Source organism: Xenopus tropicalis, chromosome 9 (genome assembly GCF_000004195.4).
Source record: "Xenopus tropicalis strain Nigerian chromosome 9, UCB_Xtro_10.0, whole genome shotgun sequence".
Lineage (NCBI taxonomy): Eukaryota > Metazoa > Chordata > Amphibia > Anura > Pipidae > Xenopus > Xenopus tropicalis.
This window is the reverse complement of record NC_030685.2, coordinates 3,505,953-3,526,490: the sequence shown is the minus strand read 5'-3', so window position 1 is coordinate 3,526,490 and position 20,538 is coordinate 3,505,953. Positions and strand designations below refer to the sequence as shown.

Below are 20,538 nucleotides of genomic sequence, written 5' to 3'. Positions count from 1 at the left end.
TATTTGTAAAAAATGTTTGGAATCATGTATGATTTTCCTTCCACTTCTCACGTGTACACCACTTTGTATTGGGCTTTCCCGTGTACCCCACTTTGTATTGGTCTTTCACGTGGAATTCCAATAAAATTGATTCATGTTTGTGGCTGTAATGTGACAAAATGTGGGAAAGTTCAAGGGGGCTGAATACTTTTGCAAGCCACTGTATCATGGCAGTGTCCCTTAAACATTCCCTGTAACCGCTATTACACTAACATTCTGGGGAGAAAACACTGGATTGGGGGTCGGGTTGGTTTCTGCTCCATTTACAGAGAACTTATCTGGGTTATAACTGCCCCCTAGTGTTTCTAATGAGTATATCCAGCCAATCGCAGAGCCGTCAGCCCCCCTATTAGTTCAGGAGTTTCCCAATTGTGTGACTCTCCCCTCAGCACCCGGAGTTCCATTATTAACTGAGCGGCACAAGCTGTAACCCCCAGGCACTACTGAGCCTCTGATTGGGGGAACCAGTCAGGTGACTGGGGAAATGTCTCAAACACAGCAAGTCCAGTTGATGTGACTTATTACTACAGAGATACCCCGGCCTGGATGGGAACCTTCCCACACATAATACTTACATGGGGGGATTAGAAAAACTACATATCCCAGAATTCCCTGCAGCTTTACAGCTCCCTTACTGTGCTGCACCCAAATGTTTCCGGCTCAGTGACTGGGTGTGCTGACAGTGTGCCTCACAGTATGTAGCAGGGCTTTAACCCTGTGTGTGTCCAACCGCACCTCAGCTGCTAGTGCTGCTTGGTTGCCTTAGTTACTGGTTTTCAGCAACTTCCTGACGGAATAAACTCGTTTGTCATTTTTACACTTACACAGCAGTCTGTGAGTTTTCCCTCTGTCCCTAACTCTGCAGTCTGTGAGTTTTCCCTCTGTCCCTAACTCTGCAGTCTGTGAGTTTTCCCTCTGTCCCTAACTCTGCAGTCTGTGAGTTTTCCCTCTGTCCCTAACTCTGCAGTCTGTGAGTTTTCCCTCTGTCCCTAACTCTGCAGTCTGTGAGTTTTCCCTCTGTCCCTAACTCTGCAGTCTGTGAGTTTTCCCTCTGTCCCTAACTCTGCAGTCTGTGAGTTTTCCCTCTGTCCCTAACTCTGCAGTCTGTGAGTTTTCCCTCTGTCCCTAACTCTGTGTCCCGCCCTTGTGCTCACTGATCCAATCATTCTTCTCCGCCGCTCTCTGTCCCGCCCACATTCCCCTCCCAGCCAATGAGTGAGTGTCCCAGCTCCTCAGTTCCCTCCCTCACAGCTACAGGCAGCAGAGCAGTGTGGGAAAGAGGTGAGTAAGGGAGCGGGGCTGCACTAATGGTGGCACTAAAGGAGCAGTGTTACCTTGTTGTTCCCAACACATGAGCTGATTCCCAGGGACACTTTGCTACTGAGTCAGTGCAGTTTCTGTGGCAGCTCCAAGCCCAACCCACCCACCATAAGTGAATTCCTCTCCCATTTGGTACCAAGGCCCCCCTGCAGCCTGAGGGGAAGCACTGAGGGGCCCATTCTTGGCAGGAAAGGGAAAGTGTTGATTGGCAGACATTGCATCATTAGAGGGAAGTTTAACAGGGGATTGTGGGATTGGTAGTTCAGCCCATGGCTAGACTAGTTATGCAGAAATCTCCCCCCCCTCCCTGTGGGTGCCGGCGGCAGCGTTACGTCGCGGTGCTTTCTGCGCATGTGTGTAATGTGATCTCCCTGCTTCATTAGTAACACCCCAGCCAATGAGCGCGTCCGTAACTAATTCATTCGTTTCTTCTGTCCTACCAGGGCATTCACACAGTGCGAGGGGCAATAGAATTTCCTACAGGTTTTCTGCACAATTGCTACGGTGAGTAAAAAAAAGTGATATATAAGGAACTAAACAGAGCACTTTACAATTGTTTATATTGATTTTAAAGGAGACATATTGGATAAATGGGAAACCCCTAACCCTGTAGGCAATTATGAATAATATCCGGTGCTGGTTTCCCTTTGGGCTAAACATTAACCCTATCTGTAACAATGGCCCCTTTATTGGAGCTCCCTATAGATCCTCTCAGGTCCCTGTCTGGGTTTCACATGAGGGGTGGGCGTGTCCTAACGGTCCCTGCCAGAAGCACAGTAGGAGGGGGAGAGCCAATCACAGCCCTGCACTCACACAAGCACAGACAGGCTTCAGTTCCCTATCAGGTCAGCCTAGCTGCTGATTGGTTCCTATCCTACAGTGCAGGGTACGGAGGGCCGCCGGCTCCCCAGCTCATCCAGAGAATTCAGCCAGCAGGAAGTGGCACAGATGGGCGGGGCTAGTGGGGTTTGGGGGGAATTTCTCAATAAATCAGTCAGAAACACAACTTTAAGCACAATCCTTCTATATCTAGAGGAGTATAATTCCCTGGTACATTCATCATTTTTATAGGATATGTCTCCTTTAAACAGCGTTTTCTACATATACTCTTTTTCTACATCCTCACACTGTATGTACTGGGCATGGGTCACGGGTACAACCAGGTAGAATATATGGGAATCAATCAGCTTATGCTTTTAAAATAGATACAGGTGTAGGACCCGTTATCCAGAATGCTCGGTAGTCCGGATAAGTTTCCGGGAAGTTTAGTCGCCCGCAACAAAGGAGATTTGTCATGGGCGACTAAACTCCCTCGTGTGCCGGAGCCCTAAATGGTATTTGTGGAGTTGGTGTTTCATTTGTGACTTTTTTTACTCTTTCTTGACAGCCGTAGTATCACAACATCAGTGCAAACATTTTATTGCATAACTTTCAATTTCCTTTTTTTTTCAGTTCTAATTCGTCATAATGCCCAAGTGTATCGTTAATGGATGCCCACACAGGAGTGGCCAAAAACTGCTTTACCCGGATGTTGTTTTACATCCCTTTCCGAAAAATATCGAAAGGATTAGAAACTGGCTGATGCAAACAGGCCAGCACTCGGAAGACCTCGAACAACTTACCCAAAGGATATTTCAAGGGTGGAAAACGGCAAACTTCCGAATGTGTTCTAAACATTTTACGGAGGGTTCCTACATGCAAAGCGGATCGCGAAGAATTTTAAAACCAAACGCAGTGCCAACAATTTTCGATACTGTCCATGTTCCAGTTACAACTGTAATGGCAGTCGCCCCAATAGGAGCTTCTGCTAAACGAAGAAGGGTTGACGATGGACGGCCATCGACTTCTTCGACAATCGTAAGAGTCGTTTCGCGTCTTGCTACTGTTGGAACGCAGACCGACGTCAAAGTGAGTATGGTCAATACTTCCACCGTGACATGCAATTGCTCTACACAAACAAAAAGAATTATTACTAAGGAAATGAGTTCTCCAAGTGGAGAAGATTTCATCAAAATCGCCATATCCTGTGTGTTTTTTAATTCCTTCCAAACCAACCAGCAAAATTCAAAATAAAATCAAAGTGATCTGCAATCAACGATGCATTCAACACCAGCACCAATGGAGTCCTTAATAGTTGAGGTAGAAAAAAATTTGGATGGCAGTAGGTTGAGTGTTCGGGCAACATGTTTAGATCATAATTCACTGCTATGGAACTCACAGCCCACCTTTGGTAAAACTTCAACAGGAAAGTTTTTACTGAACAATAGTGGTACTATTGAAGTGTGTGCTTAATAGTATTGGAGCTTTATTCTCCTTTGATTCCAGGGGCACTTCCAGGCCAGTCCCTTCCACAAGGAGCCAATGGGAATGTGGGAGGAAGCGAGTGACCCAGTGATGGGGAAGAAGGATAAAAATGAGGAGCGGAAGGAGAGAATCCTGAATCTCACACTGGAGATTATCTATCTGCTGACTGGAGAGGTGAGGGGGGCACTGTGAGTGGCACAGTGAGAAGAGACTGTCTGTCTGTACAAAGGGGGTCTCTCTGCTGCGTTACACACTCATCATTCTCTCTCCCTCTCAATACATAGGGCTACGTCATCCCTAAGAAGAAGAGCCCAACTGTGGGTTTGGGGGCCCTGCATGCCCCTGGCTCCGTCATACAGAAGGAAAATGACAAGAAGATCCTGGAACTCATCTCCAACATCATCCAGCTGCTGACTGGAGAGGTGGGTGCGGCCCCCCAATCCCCCCTTATTGTTTAGTAACAGTGTATGATAATCCCTTTCTCTGGCTGGGGGATGACTGTAACATTGTGTGTGCCAGGTTGCCATAAGGTGTGAGGATGTTTCCATCTATTTTTCCTTGGAGGAGTGGGAGTATATAAAAGCAAACCAGGTTCCTTACAGGGAAGGGATAAAGGAGGAGGAGGAGCCCCAGCAGCTCCGCCCACTGGGTGAGTAATGGTTTCTATCATATACAGAGCATAGAATGCAGAATATTTGTTCCTAAAGTTTAGGGGCCCAATAACAAGTCACTCTACTGCTGGAAATTCATGTAGTTGATAGCTCATATCATTCAGTAAATAGATCCTGATACAAACAGCTGCCGTTACTCTATAATAATCAGTTCATATAAATAGTTCTATTAATTAATGTGCTAATAAGTCAGTCACTTCATTGGGGGTCAGTGGAGTTTGCCCTAAGTTTAACCCCTCCCCCCCTACCTGCCCCTGTCACAGAGCTTAGCTTTGTCATTGCTTGTTTTGTAAGTTCTGTACATGTACAAAAGTTGTTGCTGTAGTTACATAAGTTATGTGCATTTTAATGTACAGTGGAGGAAATAATGATTTGACCCCTCACTGATTTTGTAAGTTTGTCCAATGACAAAGAAATGAAAAGTCTCAGAACAGTATCATTTCAATGGTAGGTGTAACAGTGGCAGATAGCACATCAAAAGGAAAATGGAAAAAATAACTTGAAATAAAAGATAGCAACTGATTTGCATTTCATTGAGTGAAATAAGTTTTTGAACCCCTACCAACCATTAAGAGTTCTGGCTCCCACAGAGTGGTTAGACACTTCTACTCAATTAGTCAACCTCATTAAGGACACCTGTCTTAACTAGTCACCTGTATAAAAGACACCTGTCCACAGAATCAATCAATCAAGCAGACTCCAAACTCTCCAACATGGGAAAGACCAAAGAGCTGTCCAAGGATGTCAGAGACAAAATTGTAGACCTGCACAAGGCTGGAATGGGCTACAAAACCATTAGCAAGAAGCCGGGAGAGAAAGTGACAACTGTTGGTGCGATTGTTGGAAAATGGAAGGAGCACAAAATGACCATCAATCGACCTCGCTCTGGGGCTCCACGCAAGATCTCACCTCGTGGGGTGTCAATGATTCTGAGAAAGGTGAAAAAGCATCCTAGAACTACACGGGAGGAGTTAGTTAATGACCTCAAATTAGCAGGGACCACAGTCACCAAGAAAACCATTGGAAACACATTACACCGCAATGGATTAAAATCCTGCAGGGCTCGCAAGGTCCCCCTGCTCAAGAAGGCACATGTGCAGGCCTGAAGTTTGCCAATGAACACCTGAATGATTCTGTGAGTGACTGGGAGAAGGTGATGTGGTCTGATGAGACCAAAATAGAGCTCTTTGGCATTAACTCAACTCGCTGTGTTTGGAGGAAGAAAAATGCTGCCTATGACCCCCAAAACACCGTCCCCACCGTCAAGCATGGGGGTGGAAACATTTTGCTTTGGGGGTGTTTTTCTGCTAAGGGCACAGGACAACTTATTCGCATTAACGGGAAAATGGACGGAGCCATGTATCGTGAAATCCTGAACGACAACCTCCTTCCCTCTGCCAGGAAACTGAAAATGGGTCGTGGATGGGTGTTCCAGCACGACAATGACCCAAAACATACAGCAAAGGCAACAAAGGAGTGGCTCAAGCAGAAGCACATTAAGGTCATGGAGTGGCCTAGTCAGTCTCCGGACCTTAATCCAATAGAAAACCTATGGAGGGAGCTCAAGCTCAGAGTTGCACAGAGACAGAAACCTTAGGGATTTAGAGATGATCTGCAAAGAGGAGTGGGGCCAACATTCCTCCTAAAATGTGCGCAAACTTGCTCATCAATTACAAGAAACGTTTGGCCTCTGTGCTTGCAAACAAGGGTTTTTCCACTAAGTATTAAGTCTTTTTTTGTTAGAGGGTTCAAAAACTTATTTCACTCAATGAAATGCAAATCAGTTGCTATCTTTTATTTAAAGTTATTTTTTCCATTTTCCTTTTGATGTGCTATCTGCCACTGTTAAACCTACCATTGAAATGATACTGTTCTGAGACTTTTCATTTCTTTGTCATTGGACAAACTTACAAAATCAGTGAGGGGTCAAATAATTATTTCCTCCACTGTACATTTCTCCTCTATATTTCACAGTAATTTGTCAAACACCTTAATTACTGTAGTGCTTTAGCAAAGTCCAAGTAGATCCCATCCACTGCCATTCCAGCATCGAGGTTCCTGCTCACCTCCTCATAAAAGGCAATAAAATAAGTCTGGCAAGATCTGTTACACATTAAACCATGTGGCACAAACCCCATTGTATTGTGATATGTATTCAAGTACCCTATCCCTTATTACCCCTTCCAAAAACTTTCCTACTACTGAGGTCAGACTAACAGGCCTATAGTTTTCAGGCTTGGTAGCGCTAAGATTACTATTAGCCTGTTTTACTTGTATGCCCCTCCCCCTCACTCCTTCCCATGAGCCCTTACTAATCCCACTGCCAGGTCTGCACTGGGATCCCCATAAATAACAGTCTCTATCCTTCCCTTTAGCAGCCTGTGAGTATAAAGATGGGAGCGATGTTACAGCACATACGGAAGCAACTTTATGTTGTAATAATGATGGGAATCTCACAAACCCTCATGTTTCTCCAGCGGAACAGCCCCCACCGGCCAATGGGATTAAAGAGGAGGCGGCTTCATGTGAAGGGGGAAACCAATCAGATTACAGCATTAATCCCCTTACAGAACAGATACAGGGAACAGACACACCTACTCCTATCATGGGGTGCAGCCTGAATAACAGCTCGGCAGAGGATTATATATCGGTTGTTATTAAAGAGGAAGAATCTTCATGGGAAGGGGGAAACCAATCAGATTGCAGCATTAATCCCCTTACAGAACAGATACAGGGAACAAATACTCCTATCATGGGGTGCAGCCTGAATAGTTTAAAAATGACGGGTAATAATCATGATGAAAATTCCCAACAATCTCACATAACAGAAAATCACAAACACAATAAACCCTATTCTTGTTCTTATTGTGGAAAATGTTTTTTAAATCAATCCGACCTTAAATGCCATGAAGTAACTCACACAGGAGAGAAACCTTTTTGTTGTTCTGAATGTGGGAAATGTTTTTCAGGTAAATCACACCTTATCATTCATCATAGAGCCCACACAGGAGACAAACCTTTTTCTTGTAAATGTGGGAAACGTTTTTCAAATCAATCCAACCTTGCTCGTCATGAAAGGACTCACACAGAGGAGAAACCATTTTCTTGTTCTGAATGTGGGAAATGTTTTTTAAACCATTTCTATCTTGCGCGTCATCAAAGGACTCACACAGGGGAGAAACCATTCTCTTGTTCTGAATGTGGGAAATGTTTTTCAGTCCCATATCACCGTGATCGTCATCAGAGAACTCACACAGGGGACAAACCATTCTATTGTTCTGAATGTGGGAAATGTTTTTCTAACCAATATCACCGTGATCGTCATCAGAGAACTCACACAGGGGAGAAACCATTCTATTGTTCTGAATGTGGGAAATCTTTTACAAGTCGATCTAACCTTGATCGTCATCATAGAACCCACACAGAGGAGAAACCATTTTCTTGTTCTTAATGTGGGAAATGTTTTTCAAAGCACTCTTGCCTTGATCGGCATCAAAAGACTCACACAGGGGAGAAACCATTTTCTGAATGAGGGAAATTATTTGCATTGAACAGTAATCTAAAAATACTCTTTCGCATGAGAAAAACTGTACTTTACACATGAGGCATCAGGCAAATATTTTTATGTCCACCATGAAATGTTTCTTTAAGAGAACCCTTAGACCAACTCTTTGCAGCTAAAGACTCCTGATGGACACTGGGTAATGCTATAAAGGGTCTCTTTACATTAAATCAGTTTTGGGAAAAGCCCTTTTTCATGAGACGTGTCAGACTGATCTATTGGTGCAGTTAAAAAAATGTTTTTCATGCTTGTTAATAAAACATTGAATATATGGTATTTTGTTTTGTTTTTTATTATTAGCCAGTAGCAGAATGTTGTACCATGGGAGCCATAGAGCAGAAAAATGAAAAACAATTGTGGCACCGTGATACTGTCGTGGAGCTTTAACGGACCCTTTAGATTGATAACACATATATGGAGAAATGCGCATAGAAACCCTGAGATTTCAAATATTTTGTGTATTTCCACTTCTGGAACAAGATTTAGAGCTCTAACCCCCCCCCCCCCCAAAAAAAAATAGCTTTTTCATGATATAGGGATTTATACTAGAAAAATATTTTGTTTCTGGACAAAACTCAACTGCTTCAGAAAGCCTCATGTCTCCCGAATGTGCAGATACCTGATATGTATAGTTTTATGGAGATTTCTGACTTCTATAGATCACAAACTCCCAGCAGTAAGTTACTAGATTTCCAAGCATTACAGCAGAATACGGCATACTATTGGCTCCAAAGGCAGAAATCCCGGCACATTCGCTTTACCCCCAGGAAACCACATATTTCTAAAGGACATATTCTGCCGAATCCAAAATGGGTAACTGTGTCTTTCTACTCCTAAGTACCAAACAGCAATGCTTTTCTGAACTTAGCAGTTTATATTAAAATTTATGAAAATTCTAAAAAATTGCCTCAAAGCTTCCACTTTCCAGCATCATATCTCCCACATAACCTTAGGTACCAGGAAAAGCCAAGAGAGATACCTATTATGCATGGAATCACATCTGGCATTTACAGACCCCAATACATATATACATATTACTGCTACCAAAAAATACACCGTCTGATATATGTCTGGAAAATGTGTCAAATAACTAAGTTGACTCCAAAAAAACTCATATTTTCAAAAAATACACATTCTGCCAAATGTAAAATGGGTAAATATATCTTTATATGGAAATCACCAAACAATTAAGCTAACTAAATGTTGTGAGTTTTATGTAATTTTGATGCATTTTACCCCAGTATATACCCCACATTTCATAATGTATCAATATAAAACACTCTAAATAGGGACTCCCTGGGCCTAATGAACAGTTTGCTGCCCAATATGCACAGATTTACCAAACTATGTGGGGTACAGGGGCCCAAATGAAAATAGTGCATATGAATGTTCAGCTACCTAACAGCCAAGCTCTGCTAAACGTAACGCCCTACTGGGATCCGAGCCGGGGGCCTTTGGGTTTCTGACTGTATGCCTTGCCCACTGGGCCAGGTAAGCTCATTATCTCACTATCACTTGGCCTTTCCTTCCTGTTTCCCAGCAGCAGACTTATTGGTGGGTTGGGTGAGCCAATCAAGCCTGACCCTGCCAGCCATCCTCACTGCTGGGGCCTGGGCACTGGCCTACTCTGAGCCCTGTGGCACTGACCCTCGCTCTTGTTCCCTGATCCGGCTCCTGTTCTGTTTGCTCTCGCCCGGTCCTTGCCTTGTCCTGTTTTACTTTCACTCCTGTTCTGCTCGTCTCTGCTCCACTCCTGCTCCTTCTGGTTCTATTCCGCTCCTGTTCTTGTTCCTACTCTTGTTCCTGTCCAGTCTTCACCTGCTCAGTCCCGTCCCATCCTAGTTTTTGTTCATTGTCTTGGTCCTGAATCTTCGCCCTGACTGTCCCAGATCCTCTGCCCTGCACTCCTTCTTTGCCCCTGTCACCCTGTACTTGCCTGCACTTTATCAGCCCCTGTCTCCCAGTAAATGTTCAGTGTTTCTGGAGGAAGTTCAACTCCTCACAAGGCAGCAGCAGTTTTTTAATTCTTCCCCCATTGATCAGGTCTCTGAGATGATATTTTTTCTGCTAGAGGGGGAAGCTGGATCCTGGGTAGATATCACCCAATGATCTATGATACCAGTCTTTTTCTGTTGGCTTTGCAGTGTTTGCACCAACCCCACTGCCCTCAATTCCTGTGCCGGCTTCCCCACAGCAGCCACTATCCAGTCCTTGTGCCAGCACACCTTCAGGCTGCCTTTGGTCTAGGGCGGGTTCCCCACCAGGCTACCTCTGTTCCAGGGCGGGTTCCCCACCAGGCTGCCTCTGTTTCAGGGCGGGTTCCCCACCAGGCTACCTCTGTTCCAGGGCGGGTTCCCCACCAGGCTGCCTCTGTTTCAGGGCGGGTTCCCCACCAGGCTACCTCTGTTCCAGGGCGGGTTCCCCGCCAGGCTACCTCTGTTCCAGGGCGGGTTCCCAACCAGGCTGCCTCTGTTTCAGGGCGGGTTCCCCACCAGGCTACCTCTGTTCCAGGGCGGGTTCCCCACCAGGCTGCCTCTGTTTCAGGGCGGGTTCCCCACCAGGCTACCTCTGTTCCAGGGCGGGTTCCCCGCCAGGCTACCTCTGTTCCAAGGTGGGTTCCCTGCCAGGCTACCTCTGTTCCAGGGCGGGTTCCCCGCCAGGCTACCTCTGTTCCAAGGTGGGTTCCCTGCCAGGCTACCTCTGTTCCAGGGCGGGTTCCCCACCAGGCTACCTCTGTTCCAAGGTGGGTTCCCTGCCAGGCTACCTCTGTTCCAGGGCGGGTTCCCCGCCAGGCTACCTCTGTTCCAGGGTGGGTTCCCCACCAGGCTACCTCTGTTCCAAGGTGGGTTCCCTGCCAGGCTACCTCTGTTCCAGGGCGGGTTCCCCGCCAGGCTACCTCTGTTCCAGGGCGGGTTCCCCGCCAGGCTACCTCTGTTCCAGGGCGGGTTCCCCACCAGGCTACCTCTGTTCCAAGGTGGGTTCCCTGCCAGGCTACCTCTGTTCCAGGGCGGGTTCCCCGCCAGGCTACCTCTGTTCCAGGGTGGGTTCCCCGCCAGGCTGCCTCTGTTCCAGGGTGGGTTCCCCGCCAGGCTGCCTCTGTTTCAGGGTGGGTTCCCCGCCAGGCTGCCTCTGTTTCAGGGCGGGTTCTCCACCAGGCTGCCTCTGTTCCAGGGTGGGTTCCCCGCCAGGCTGCCTCTGTTTCAGGGTGGGTTCCCCGCCAGGCTGCCTCTGTTTCAGGGCGGGTTCTCCACCAGGCTGCCTCTGTTTCAGGGCGGGTTCTCCACCAGGCTGCCTCTGTTTCAGGGCGGGTTCTCCACCAGGCTGCCTCTGTTCCAGGGTGGGTTCCCCGCCAGGCTGCCTCTGTTTCAGGGCGGGTTCCCCGCCAGGCTGCCTCTGTTTCAGGGCGGGTTCTCCACCAGGCTGCCTCTGTTCCGGGGCCGGCTATGCCACAGTTGCCTGCTTTAGCCTCAGGGCTACCCAATAGCAGCGGTCTAAGCCTAGTCCTGTGCTGTCAATCCCAACCTCCTGCTTGTCCGGTGCCCAATAGAGTGGGGCCCCTGCTGTGTCCCAGCTGAAGCAGGCTGCTATGACATTGCTTGCTCTGGTAACTGGCACAAGGACCAGTCTGGGCAGTGGTTGCTGCAGGGAAGCGGCACAGGAACTGAGGGCAGCAGAGTTGGGGCAAACTAACAGCACAAAGCCAACAGAAACAGACTGGTATCATAGATCCCTGGGGACTTGTAGCAAAGTAAGTTATCTACCCAGGATCCAGCTTCCTCCTCCAGCAGGAAAATATCATCTCAGAGACCTGATCAATGGGGGAAGAATTTAATGCTGATGATTCTGTGAGGGAAAGGTAGGGGGCGCTAGAGAGGGGAAGGAGGGAAAGGGGAGTCTTTAAGGCCGGGGCTGATAAAGTGCAGGGACACGAAGGGGTGCAGGAGGGTATACGTATCCATCCCTGTGCCTTTGAGAGTTAATACCCCACAAAGGGCAAAGATAATATCTATAGACCCACTCAGAGAACTTTAGAATGTCACCAATATGTGACTCTCTATAGCCCAGGTAACAACTATCCATTGTCAAGGTAGAGAACCATAGCAACCTGAACACAATTCACTGTAAAGAAAAATCATGTTGATCTGGGTGTAAAAAGGATTGTATGTATGTGTGTATGTGTGTATGTGTGTATGTGTGTATGTGTGTATGTGTGTATGTGTGTATGTGTGTATGTGTGTATGTGTGTATGTGTGTATGTATGTGTGTATGTGTGTATGTATGTGTGTATGTGTGTATGTGTGTATGTGTGTATGTGTGTATGTGTGTATGTATGTGTGTATGTGTGTATGTATGTGTGTATGTGTGTATGTGTGTATGTGTGTGTGTGTGTGTGTATGTGTGTATGTGTGTATGTGTGTATGTGTGTATGTGTGTATGTGTGTATATACAGTGGCTTACAAAAGTATTCGGCCCCCTTGAACTTTCCCACATTTTGTCACATTACAGCCACAAACATGAATCAATTTTATTGGAATTCCACGTGAAAGCCCAATACAAAGTGGGGTACACGGGAAAGACCAATACAAAGTGGGGTACACGGGAAAGACCAATACAAAGTGGGGTACACGTGAGAAGTGGAAGGAAAATCATACATGATTCCAAACATTTTTTACAAATAAATAAGTGCAAAGTGGGGTGTGCGTAATTATTCAGCCCCCCAATACTCTGTAGAACCCCCTTTTGCTGCAATTCCAGCTGCCAGGCTTTAGGGTATGTCTCTACCCGCTTTGCCCACCTACAGACTGAAATCCTTGCCCATTCTTCTTTGCAAAACAGCTCCAGCTCAGTCAGATTAGATGGTCAGCCTTTGTGAACAGCAGTTTTCAGATCTTGCCACAGATTCCCCATTGGATTTAGATCTGGGCTGTGATTGGGCCAGTCTAACACATGGATATGTTTGGGTTTAACCCATTGTTGCCCTGGCTTTATGTTTAGGGTCGTTGTCCTGCTGGAAGGGGAACCTCCGCCCCAGTCTCAAGTCTTTTGCAGACTCCAAGAGGTTTTCTTCCAAGATTGCCCTGTATTTGGCTCCATCCATCTTCCCATCAACTCTGAGCAGCTTCCCTGTCCCTGCTGAAGAGAAGCCCCCCCAGAGCATGATGCTGCCCCCCCATATGTGACAGTGGGGATGGTGGGTTCAGAGTGATGTGCAGTGTTAGTTTTCCGCCACACATAGCGTTTTGCATTTTGGCCAAAAAGTTCCATTTTGGTCTCATCTGACCAGAGCACCTTCTCCCACATGTTTGCTGCCCCCCCCACATGGCTTGTGGCAAACTGCAAACGGGACTTCTTATGGTTTTCTGTTAACAATGGCTTTCTTCTTGCCACTCTTCCATAAAGGCCAACTTTGTGCACGACTAATAGTTGTCGGCAGGGCCGCCATCAGAAATCACGGGGCCCCTCACAACTAAATTTTCTAGGCCCTCCCACGCCCCCAATGGCCCCTCCCCCAGTGACCCCTCCCATCAATACAAAGTACACACAGACATTGGTAGCCAGGGCCCCCTAAAACATTGTTGGTCCTCCCCCAAATTACTCATACTATGGCCCGCTCCCCGCTGCTTACTGCTTCCTCCTGTGTCCTTCGGCTCCCCCCCAGCATCCTCCAGGGTCCCCCAAGCATACGGCTGCTTTTTCCAGGGCCCCCCCAACCATCCTCCAGTTCCACCCCCCAGTGTCCTCCTGCTTCCTCCAGGCCCTCCAAGCATCCTCCAGTCCCCCCCCGTGTCCTTCTGCTTCCTCCAGGCCCCCCCAAGCATACTGCTGCTTTCTCCAGGGCCCCCCCAAGCATCCTCCAGTTCCCCCCTCCAGTGTCCTCCTGCTTCCTCCAGCCCCCCCCAAAGATCCTTCAGCTCCCCCATCATCCTCCAGTCCCCCCAGTGTCCTCCTGCTTCCTCCAGCCCCCCCCAAAGATCCTTCAGCTCCCCCATCATCCTCCAGTCCCCCCAGTGTCCTCCTGCTTCCTCCAGCCCCCCCAAAGATCCTTCAGCTCCCCCATCATCCTCCAGTTCCCCCCCCAGTGTCCTCCTGCTTCCTCCAGCCCCCCCAAAGATCCTTCAGCTCCCCATCATCCTCCAGTTCCCCCCCCCAGTGTCCTCCTGCTTCCTCCAGCCCCCCCCCAAAGATCCTTCAGCTCCCCCATCATCCTCCAGTTCCCCCCCCAGTGTCCTCCTGCTTCCTCCAGGCCCCCCCAAAGATCCTTCAGCTCCCCCAAGCATTCTTCCGTTCCTCACCGGTCCCCCTGCTGCTTCCTCCGGCTTCCTTGACGTTATGTCCCGCTGCTGTCTGCAGCATCTGCGCTTTTATAAAGGTTGTGCCCCGTGCGTGTGACGTCACTACGCATGGGGCGCAACCTTATATAAGCGCAGATGGAGCAGAGAGCAGCGGGACATAGCGGCGGACGCCAGTAGTGACAGGGCCCGGACTCGATTAAAGGGGGCCCAAGCTAAGAAAACTCTAGCACGGCCGGGCCCCCTTTAAAGTTAGAAACGTCCGGGCCCGGGATGATTGTCCCCCCTGTGCCCCCCTGATGGCGGCTCTGGTTGTCGGACAGATCCCCCCCCCTGAGCTGTAGATCCCTGCAGCCCCCCCAGAGTCACCATGGGCCCCTTGGCTGCATTTCTGATCAGCGCTTGTTGGGCCTGTGAGTTTAGGGGGGGGCCGTGCCTGGGTAGGGTTACAGTTGTGCCATACTCCTGCCATTTCTGAATGATCGGTGGAACAGGGCTCCGTGGGATGTTCAAGGCTTTGGGAATCTGTTTGTAGCCTAAGCCTGCTTTATATTTCTCAATAACTTTATCCCTGACCTGTCTGGTGTGTTCTTTGGGCTTCATGGTGTTGTTGCTCCCAATATTCCCTTAGCAACCTCTGAGGCCGTCACAGAGCAGCTGTATTTGTACTGACATTAGATTACACACAGGGGCACTCTATTTAGTCATTAGCACTCATCAGGCAATGTCTATGGGCAACTGACTGCACTCAGACCAAAGGGGGCTGAATAATTACGCACACCCCACTTTGCAGCTATTTATTTGTAAAACATGTTTGGAATCATGTATGATTTTCCCTCCACTTCTCACGTGTAAAATAGAAAGAAAAGGAAAGCTTGCACCATCCACACCAGTTACACAGATCAGATAGGAGTCATCAATATTTGCCTCCTAATGTTAGATTAATGAGAGTTAGGGCAAAGGGAAAATGTGCAAATGAAGTATAGACAAATAGAAATTAACCCAATTAGTATCAGGTAGATCAAATAGTCCATTAAACGGAAATGATAAAACGTAACCTTTATTGCTAATCATTAAAAAAGGAAAAAAATAGAAAGACGTGTGTCATTGCTCAAATCCCCATTAAAATTCGCAAAGGTGATTATCAGATATAAAATCTACTATGAGATGTGGTAGGGCCGCTGTTATCCAGCCCTTCAGGCGCACAGGATTATACAGTATGAAAAAAAGTGATCCAATGAGTATCAAGGCTCTCAGCACTGAAGCGTTCCTGTGGGGACAGCCAGAAATAAACCCCTTTAAAGGAGACATATTGGATAAATGGGAAACCCCTAACCCTGTATGAATAATATCCGGTGCTGGTTTCCCTTTGGGCTAAACATTAACCCTATCTGTAACAATGGCCCCTTTATTGGAGCTCCCTATAGATCCTCTCAGGTCCCTGTCTGGGTTTCACATGAGGGGTGGGCGTGTCCTAACGGTCCCTGCCAGAAGCACAGTAGGAGGGGGAGAGCCAATCACAGCCCTGCACTCACACAAGCACAGACAGGCTTCAGTTCCCTATCAGGTCAGCCTAGCTGCTGATTGGTTCCTATCCTACAGTGCAGGGTACGGAGGGCCGCCGGCTCCCCAGCTCATCCAGAGAATTCAGCCAGCAGGAAGTGGAACAGATGGGCGGGGCTAGTGGGGTTTGGGGGAATTTCTCAATAAATCAGTCAGAAACACAACTTTAAGCACAATCCTTCTATATCTAGAGGAGTATAATTCCCTGGTACATTCATCATTTTTATAGGATATGTCTCCTTAAAGTTGTTGCCAGTTGAAACTCGTAGAGAGAAAGGTATAGCGTTTCTGCCCCTTATCTCATTTCAACACCGGAGCCTGTTAGCACAAGTATTTGGAGGTGCACATATGCTCGAATTTTAAGCTATAAATGAGCAAATTCACCAGCCCACCACCTCCCCAATATCAATTCCCCCCTGACGTCACTAAAAAGCCCGGACTGCACAGTTGAAAAGTCTTACCTAAGTGCCAACAGGAGGGGGCGCTATAATAAGAATATATCTTTATTATATCATTGTGTTGGCACTTAGGTAAGACTTTTCAACTGTGCAGTCCGGGCTTTTTAGTGACGTCAGGGGGGAATTCCCCATGAAGGAGTCACTGGCCCAATCAGAACTACCTATTGAATTTAAAAGCCGGCACTGCAGGGGCGCGCGTCAGTCCTTGAGAAAGCTCCACAACCTGGGAGCGAAACGCGCGTTGGGCTTTTGGGGGAGGAACGGGCCCATCTGTGCCACTTCCTGCTGGCTGAATTCTCTGGATGAGCTGGGGAGCCGGCGGCCCTCCGTACCCTGCACTGTAGGATAGGAACCAATCAGCAGCTAGGCTGACCTGATAGGGAACTGAAGCCTGTCTGTGCTTGTGTGAGTGCAGGGCTGTGATTGGCTCTCCCCCTCCTACTGTGCTTCTGGCAGGGACCGTTAGGCCACGCCCACCCCTCATGTGAAACCCAGACAGGGACCTGAGAGGATCTATAGGGAGCTCCAATAAAGGGGCCATTGTTACAGATAGGGTTAATGTTTAGCCCAAAGGGAAACCAGCACCGTATATTATTCATACAGGGTTAGGGGTTTCCCATTTATCCAATATGTCTCCTTTAAAGGGGTTTATTTCTGGCTGTCCCCACAGGAACGCTTCAGTGCTGAGAGCCTTGATACTCATTGGATCACTTTGTTTGATACTGTATAATCCTGTGCGCCTGAAGGGCTGGATAACAGCGGCCCTACCACATCTCATAGCAGATTTTATATCTGATAATCACCTTTGTGAATTTTAATGGGGATTTGAGCAATGACACACGTCTTTCTATTTTTTTCCTTTTTTAATGATTAGCAATAAAGGTTACGTTTTATCATTTCCGTTTAATGGACTATTTGATCTACCTGATACTAACTGGGTTAATGGTGCAGTAATTTGAAGTCTTGATCAGGACCACCTGTGTGGTGTTTCCTCTTCTGTCTTTTATTTCTACACTTCTCACGGGTACCCCACTTTGTATTGGTCTTTCACGTGGAATTCCAATAAAATGGATTCATGTTCAGGGTCGGACTGGGCCGCCGGGAAAAATCCCAGTGAGCCCCGGCCCCAGCGGCCCAGTCCGACCTTTGCCGGCGCTTCCCCTACTGACTGTTCCTCCTGTTTATACGCACTCGGGGAGGGCGTCAGGCGGGGGCCCTGTGGGGGGGGGGGTTAGGGGGACGCAGTTGGGGACCCTGGGACAGGAGTCTCGGTGGGCCCTGCACCCCCCAGTCCGACCCTGCTTACAGGTAAAATGGGCCGAGTGCCCCCGGTGCTGGGGAGAGACACTCAGGGTAACGGGAACAACGGGAATTCAATGTAAATATGATCATTTCTCCCTGTCAGTGAGCGATTATTCTCCGATTCTGGAGTTATTTTTTTTATATTCTAAATAGAAACAAACAGAACAGTAACAGCTCTGAGTGAGTGAGTGAGTGAGGGAGTGAGTGAGTGAGGGAGTGAGTGAGTGAGTGGGGGCTCTGAGAAGAGCCTTTGGGCAGTGGCGTAGCGTGGGCTTTCGTCGCCTGGGGCCGACAGGAAATTTGCCGCCCCTCTATTTAGTTATTCTTAAAAAAAATAGACAAAATAAAAAAAGCAGCATTAAATTTTTTTTTTTTTTTGATTGAATTTGAAATGCGGTGCGCATGTCATAATTGTCAAAAGTGGATTCAGCTGTGCGTCCGTGGCTGCCCATGGTGGCAGGGCCGCCATCAGAAATCACGGGGCCCCTCCCATCAGTACAGGACACACAGACATAAAAAGTATTAGGGTCACCCTACCACAGTGCCCCCTAACACTATGCTGGCCAGGCCCCCCTAACACTATTCTGGCCAGGCCCCCCTAACGCTATTCTGGCCACGGTCCCCCCATACAACTGCCCCATAGACAGTACCCCCATACACAGTGCCCCCAATTGCCCCATACACAGTGCCCCCCACACACATTGCCTCCAATTGCCCATAGAAAGTGCCCCAATTTCCCCATAGACAGTGCCTCCAATTGCCCCATACACAGTGTCCCCATAGACAGCCCCCTCCACACAGTGCCCCCAATTGCCCTTAGACAGTGCCCCCAATAGGAAGTGCCCCCATACACAGTGCCCCAATTTCCCCATACACAGTGTCCCCATAGACAGCCCCCTCCACACAGTGCCCCAATTGCCCTTAGACAGTGCCCCCAATAGGAAGTGCCCCCATACACAATGCCCCAATTTCCCCATACACAGTTCCCCCATAGACAGTACCCCCCAAAGACCTTGCCCCCCCCACAGAAAGTGCCCCCATACACAGTGCCCCAATTGCCCCATACACAGTTCCCCCAATAGAAAGTGCCCCCATACACAGTGCCCCCAATTGCCCCATACAAAGTGCCCCCAATAGGAAGTGCCCCCATACACAGTGCCCCAATTGCCCCATACACAGTGTCCCCATAGACAATACCCCCCAAAGACCTTGCCCCCCAATAGAAAGTGCCCTCATACACAGAGCCCCAATTGCCCCATACACAGTGCCCCCAATAGGAAGTGCCCCCATACACAATACCCCACAAAGACCTGGCCCCCCCCATGGAAAGTGCCCCAATTTTCCCCATAGACAGTAGCCCCCACACAGTGCCCCCAATTTCCCCCATAGTACATACCCCCAACAGACCATCGGCGGCGGCTCCTTCTCTCTTACAGGCAACAGGCGCTTCTATAAGGTTGCGCCTCATCGCTGACGTGTGACGTCATACGCACGGGCGCAACCTTATAAAAGCGCCTGTTGCCTCTAAGAGAGAAGGAGCCGCCGCCGCCCCTTCTGATACGCCGCCCGGGGCCATGGCCCCCTCGGCACCCCCCTCGCTACACCACTGCCTTTGGGTTTATATCGGTTTATCAGCAGATTCAGCCCCCGAAGCCGTAGAGCGCGTCCGGACATTCTCACTGAAGCTTCTTTGAATGCAATGAGATTACCAACCCGTCCCACCGCCTTATATCCAGCTGGAGAGGACCTGAGAGAGAACTCAAGGCGTGTGGGCGGAGTCCACCAGTGGCGTGTTAGTCGCGTCATTTCTGATTGGCTCATGGAAACTATATTCCATCTACACTGGGAACTGAACCTAATAGCGGGATACCGGGCAAGATCCTATCGCCACATCCCGGGTATCGCTTGATAGTGACATCAGCCTTTCCCGGGGAGCTGCCAACTCGCTGCAGTGTACAGAGCGGAGCCGTTTCCTTATTTGTACATTGGGGCTGGGGGAGTTGCTGCAGGTCGGGCACTGGGGGGAGAAGGAAATTGTATGTTTCCCCCCCACACAGAATTCAGTTGCTCAGCTAACATAGTGGTAAATGGTAAAAATCAAGCTGTAGGCGCTGTTCCCTCTTCTGCTGTCACTCAAATTTCTGTAGGGAAAGTAGATATCAGAAAAGGACAGAGGAAAAAAACTCTGGACTCTGTGGGTTAATTGTTATAGGCCCACCCCTTCCCACTCCCATTGAGTAACCCTTGCATGTCCGGCTGTTAGTAGGCACAGTATAAAGGATTTCAGGGAATTGCAATAAAATGGTTTTGATTGGGGATTTGGTGGCTCTAAAAAGAGCCTTTGTGCTGTTGGGGAGGAAGGTTCTGCGGGTTGGATCTAAGCCCTCTCGCCTCGGATCCTGCGGGCCAGCTGGATGTCCTTGGGCATGATGGTGACCCTCTTGGCGTGGATGGCGCACAGGTTGGTGTCCTCAAAGAGACCGACCAGATAAGCCTCGCTGGCCTCCTGCAGAGCCATGACGGCTGAGCTCTGGAAGCGCAGGTCGGTCTTGAAGTCCTGAGCGATCTCCCGGACCAGGCGCTGGAAAGGCAGCTTGCGGATGAGCAGCTCGGTGGATTTCTGGTAGCGGCGGATCTCCCGGAGAGCGACTGTGCCGGGCCGGTATCTGTGAGGCTTCTTGACGCCGCCGGTGGCTGGGGCGCTTTTCCTGGCTGCCTTGGTAGCCAACTGCTTGCGGGGAGCTTTCCCTCCGGTGGATTTACGGGCGGTCTGCTTGGTACGGGCCATCTCTTCTCAGCGAAGTATAGAATTGTTATAGACTATAAGAAGCAATGCGCGGGCTTTTATTTGCGCTGCTTCAATGGGATTGGCTTACCATAAACACGCCCCTGCTTCTCCAGCTAATCCACGTCGCCTTCATTTATCCCGCCTAAAAAAAAAATCTGTACCGTATCTGTATCATAGTTCTGAGTTACAGAATCCGAATTGATTGCACTGAGCCGGGCACAATGGCCCCAGAAACTAATTA

At 48.6% G+C, this 20,538-nt stretch overlaps 3 protein-coding genes across 3 annotated transcripts in view; 2 read left to right on the top strand and 1 right to left on the bottom strand.

Moving 5' to 3' along the window:
- Window positions 1-20,538, top strand: part of h2ac14 (H2A clustered histone 14) — a 1,193,713-nt gene that overhangs the window by 725,823 nt on the left and 447,352 nt on the right.
- The window catches only part of LOC105945443, a 50,498-nt gene continuing 31,687 nt past the window's right edge, over window positions 1,728-20,538 (top strand). Inside the window, 9 exon segments of the mRNA XM_031893313.1 lie at window positions 1,728-1,863; window positions 2,812-3,267; window positions 3,685-3,837; window positions 3,948-4,085; window positions 4,183-4,312; window positions 6,713-7,936; window positions 19,246-19,407; window positions 19,867-19,970; window positions 20,052-20,286. Coding sequence (XP_031749173.1) covers window positions 2,827-3,267; window positions 3,685-3,837; window positions 3,948-4,085; window positions 4,183-4,312; window positions 6,713-7,936; window positions 19,246-19,407; window positions 19,867-19,970; window positions 20,052-20,286 — 2,587 coding nt within the window. The 5' untranslated portion in view covers window positions 1,728-1,863; window positions 2,812-2,826.
- LOC101730986 (histone H3) lies at window positions 19,828-20,315 on the bottom strand. Its single transcript, XM_004919114.2, has one exon. The coding sequence runs from the start codon at window positions 20,295-20,297 to the stop codon at window positions 19,887-19,889; it is 411 nt and encodes a 136-aa protein (XP_004919171.1). The 5' UTR covers window positions 20,298-20,315; the 3' UTR covers window positions 19,828-19,886.

Bases quoted from the DNA above. Each gene is read 5' to 3' on its own strand.
- LOC101730986 (XM_004919114.2), bottom strand. From the start codon at position 20,297: ATGGCCCGTACCAAGCAGACCGCCCGTAAATCCACCGGAGGGAAAGCT.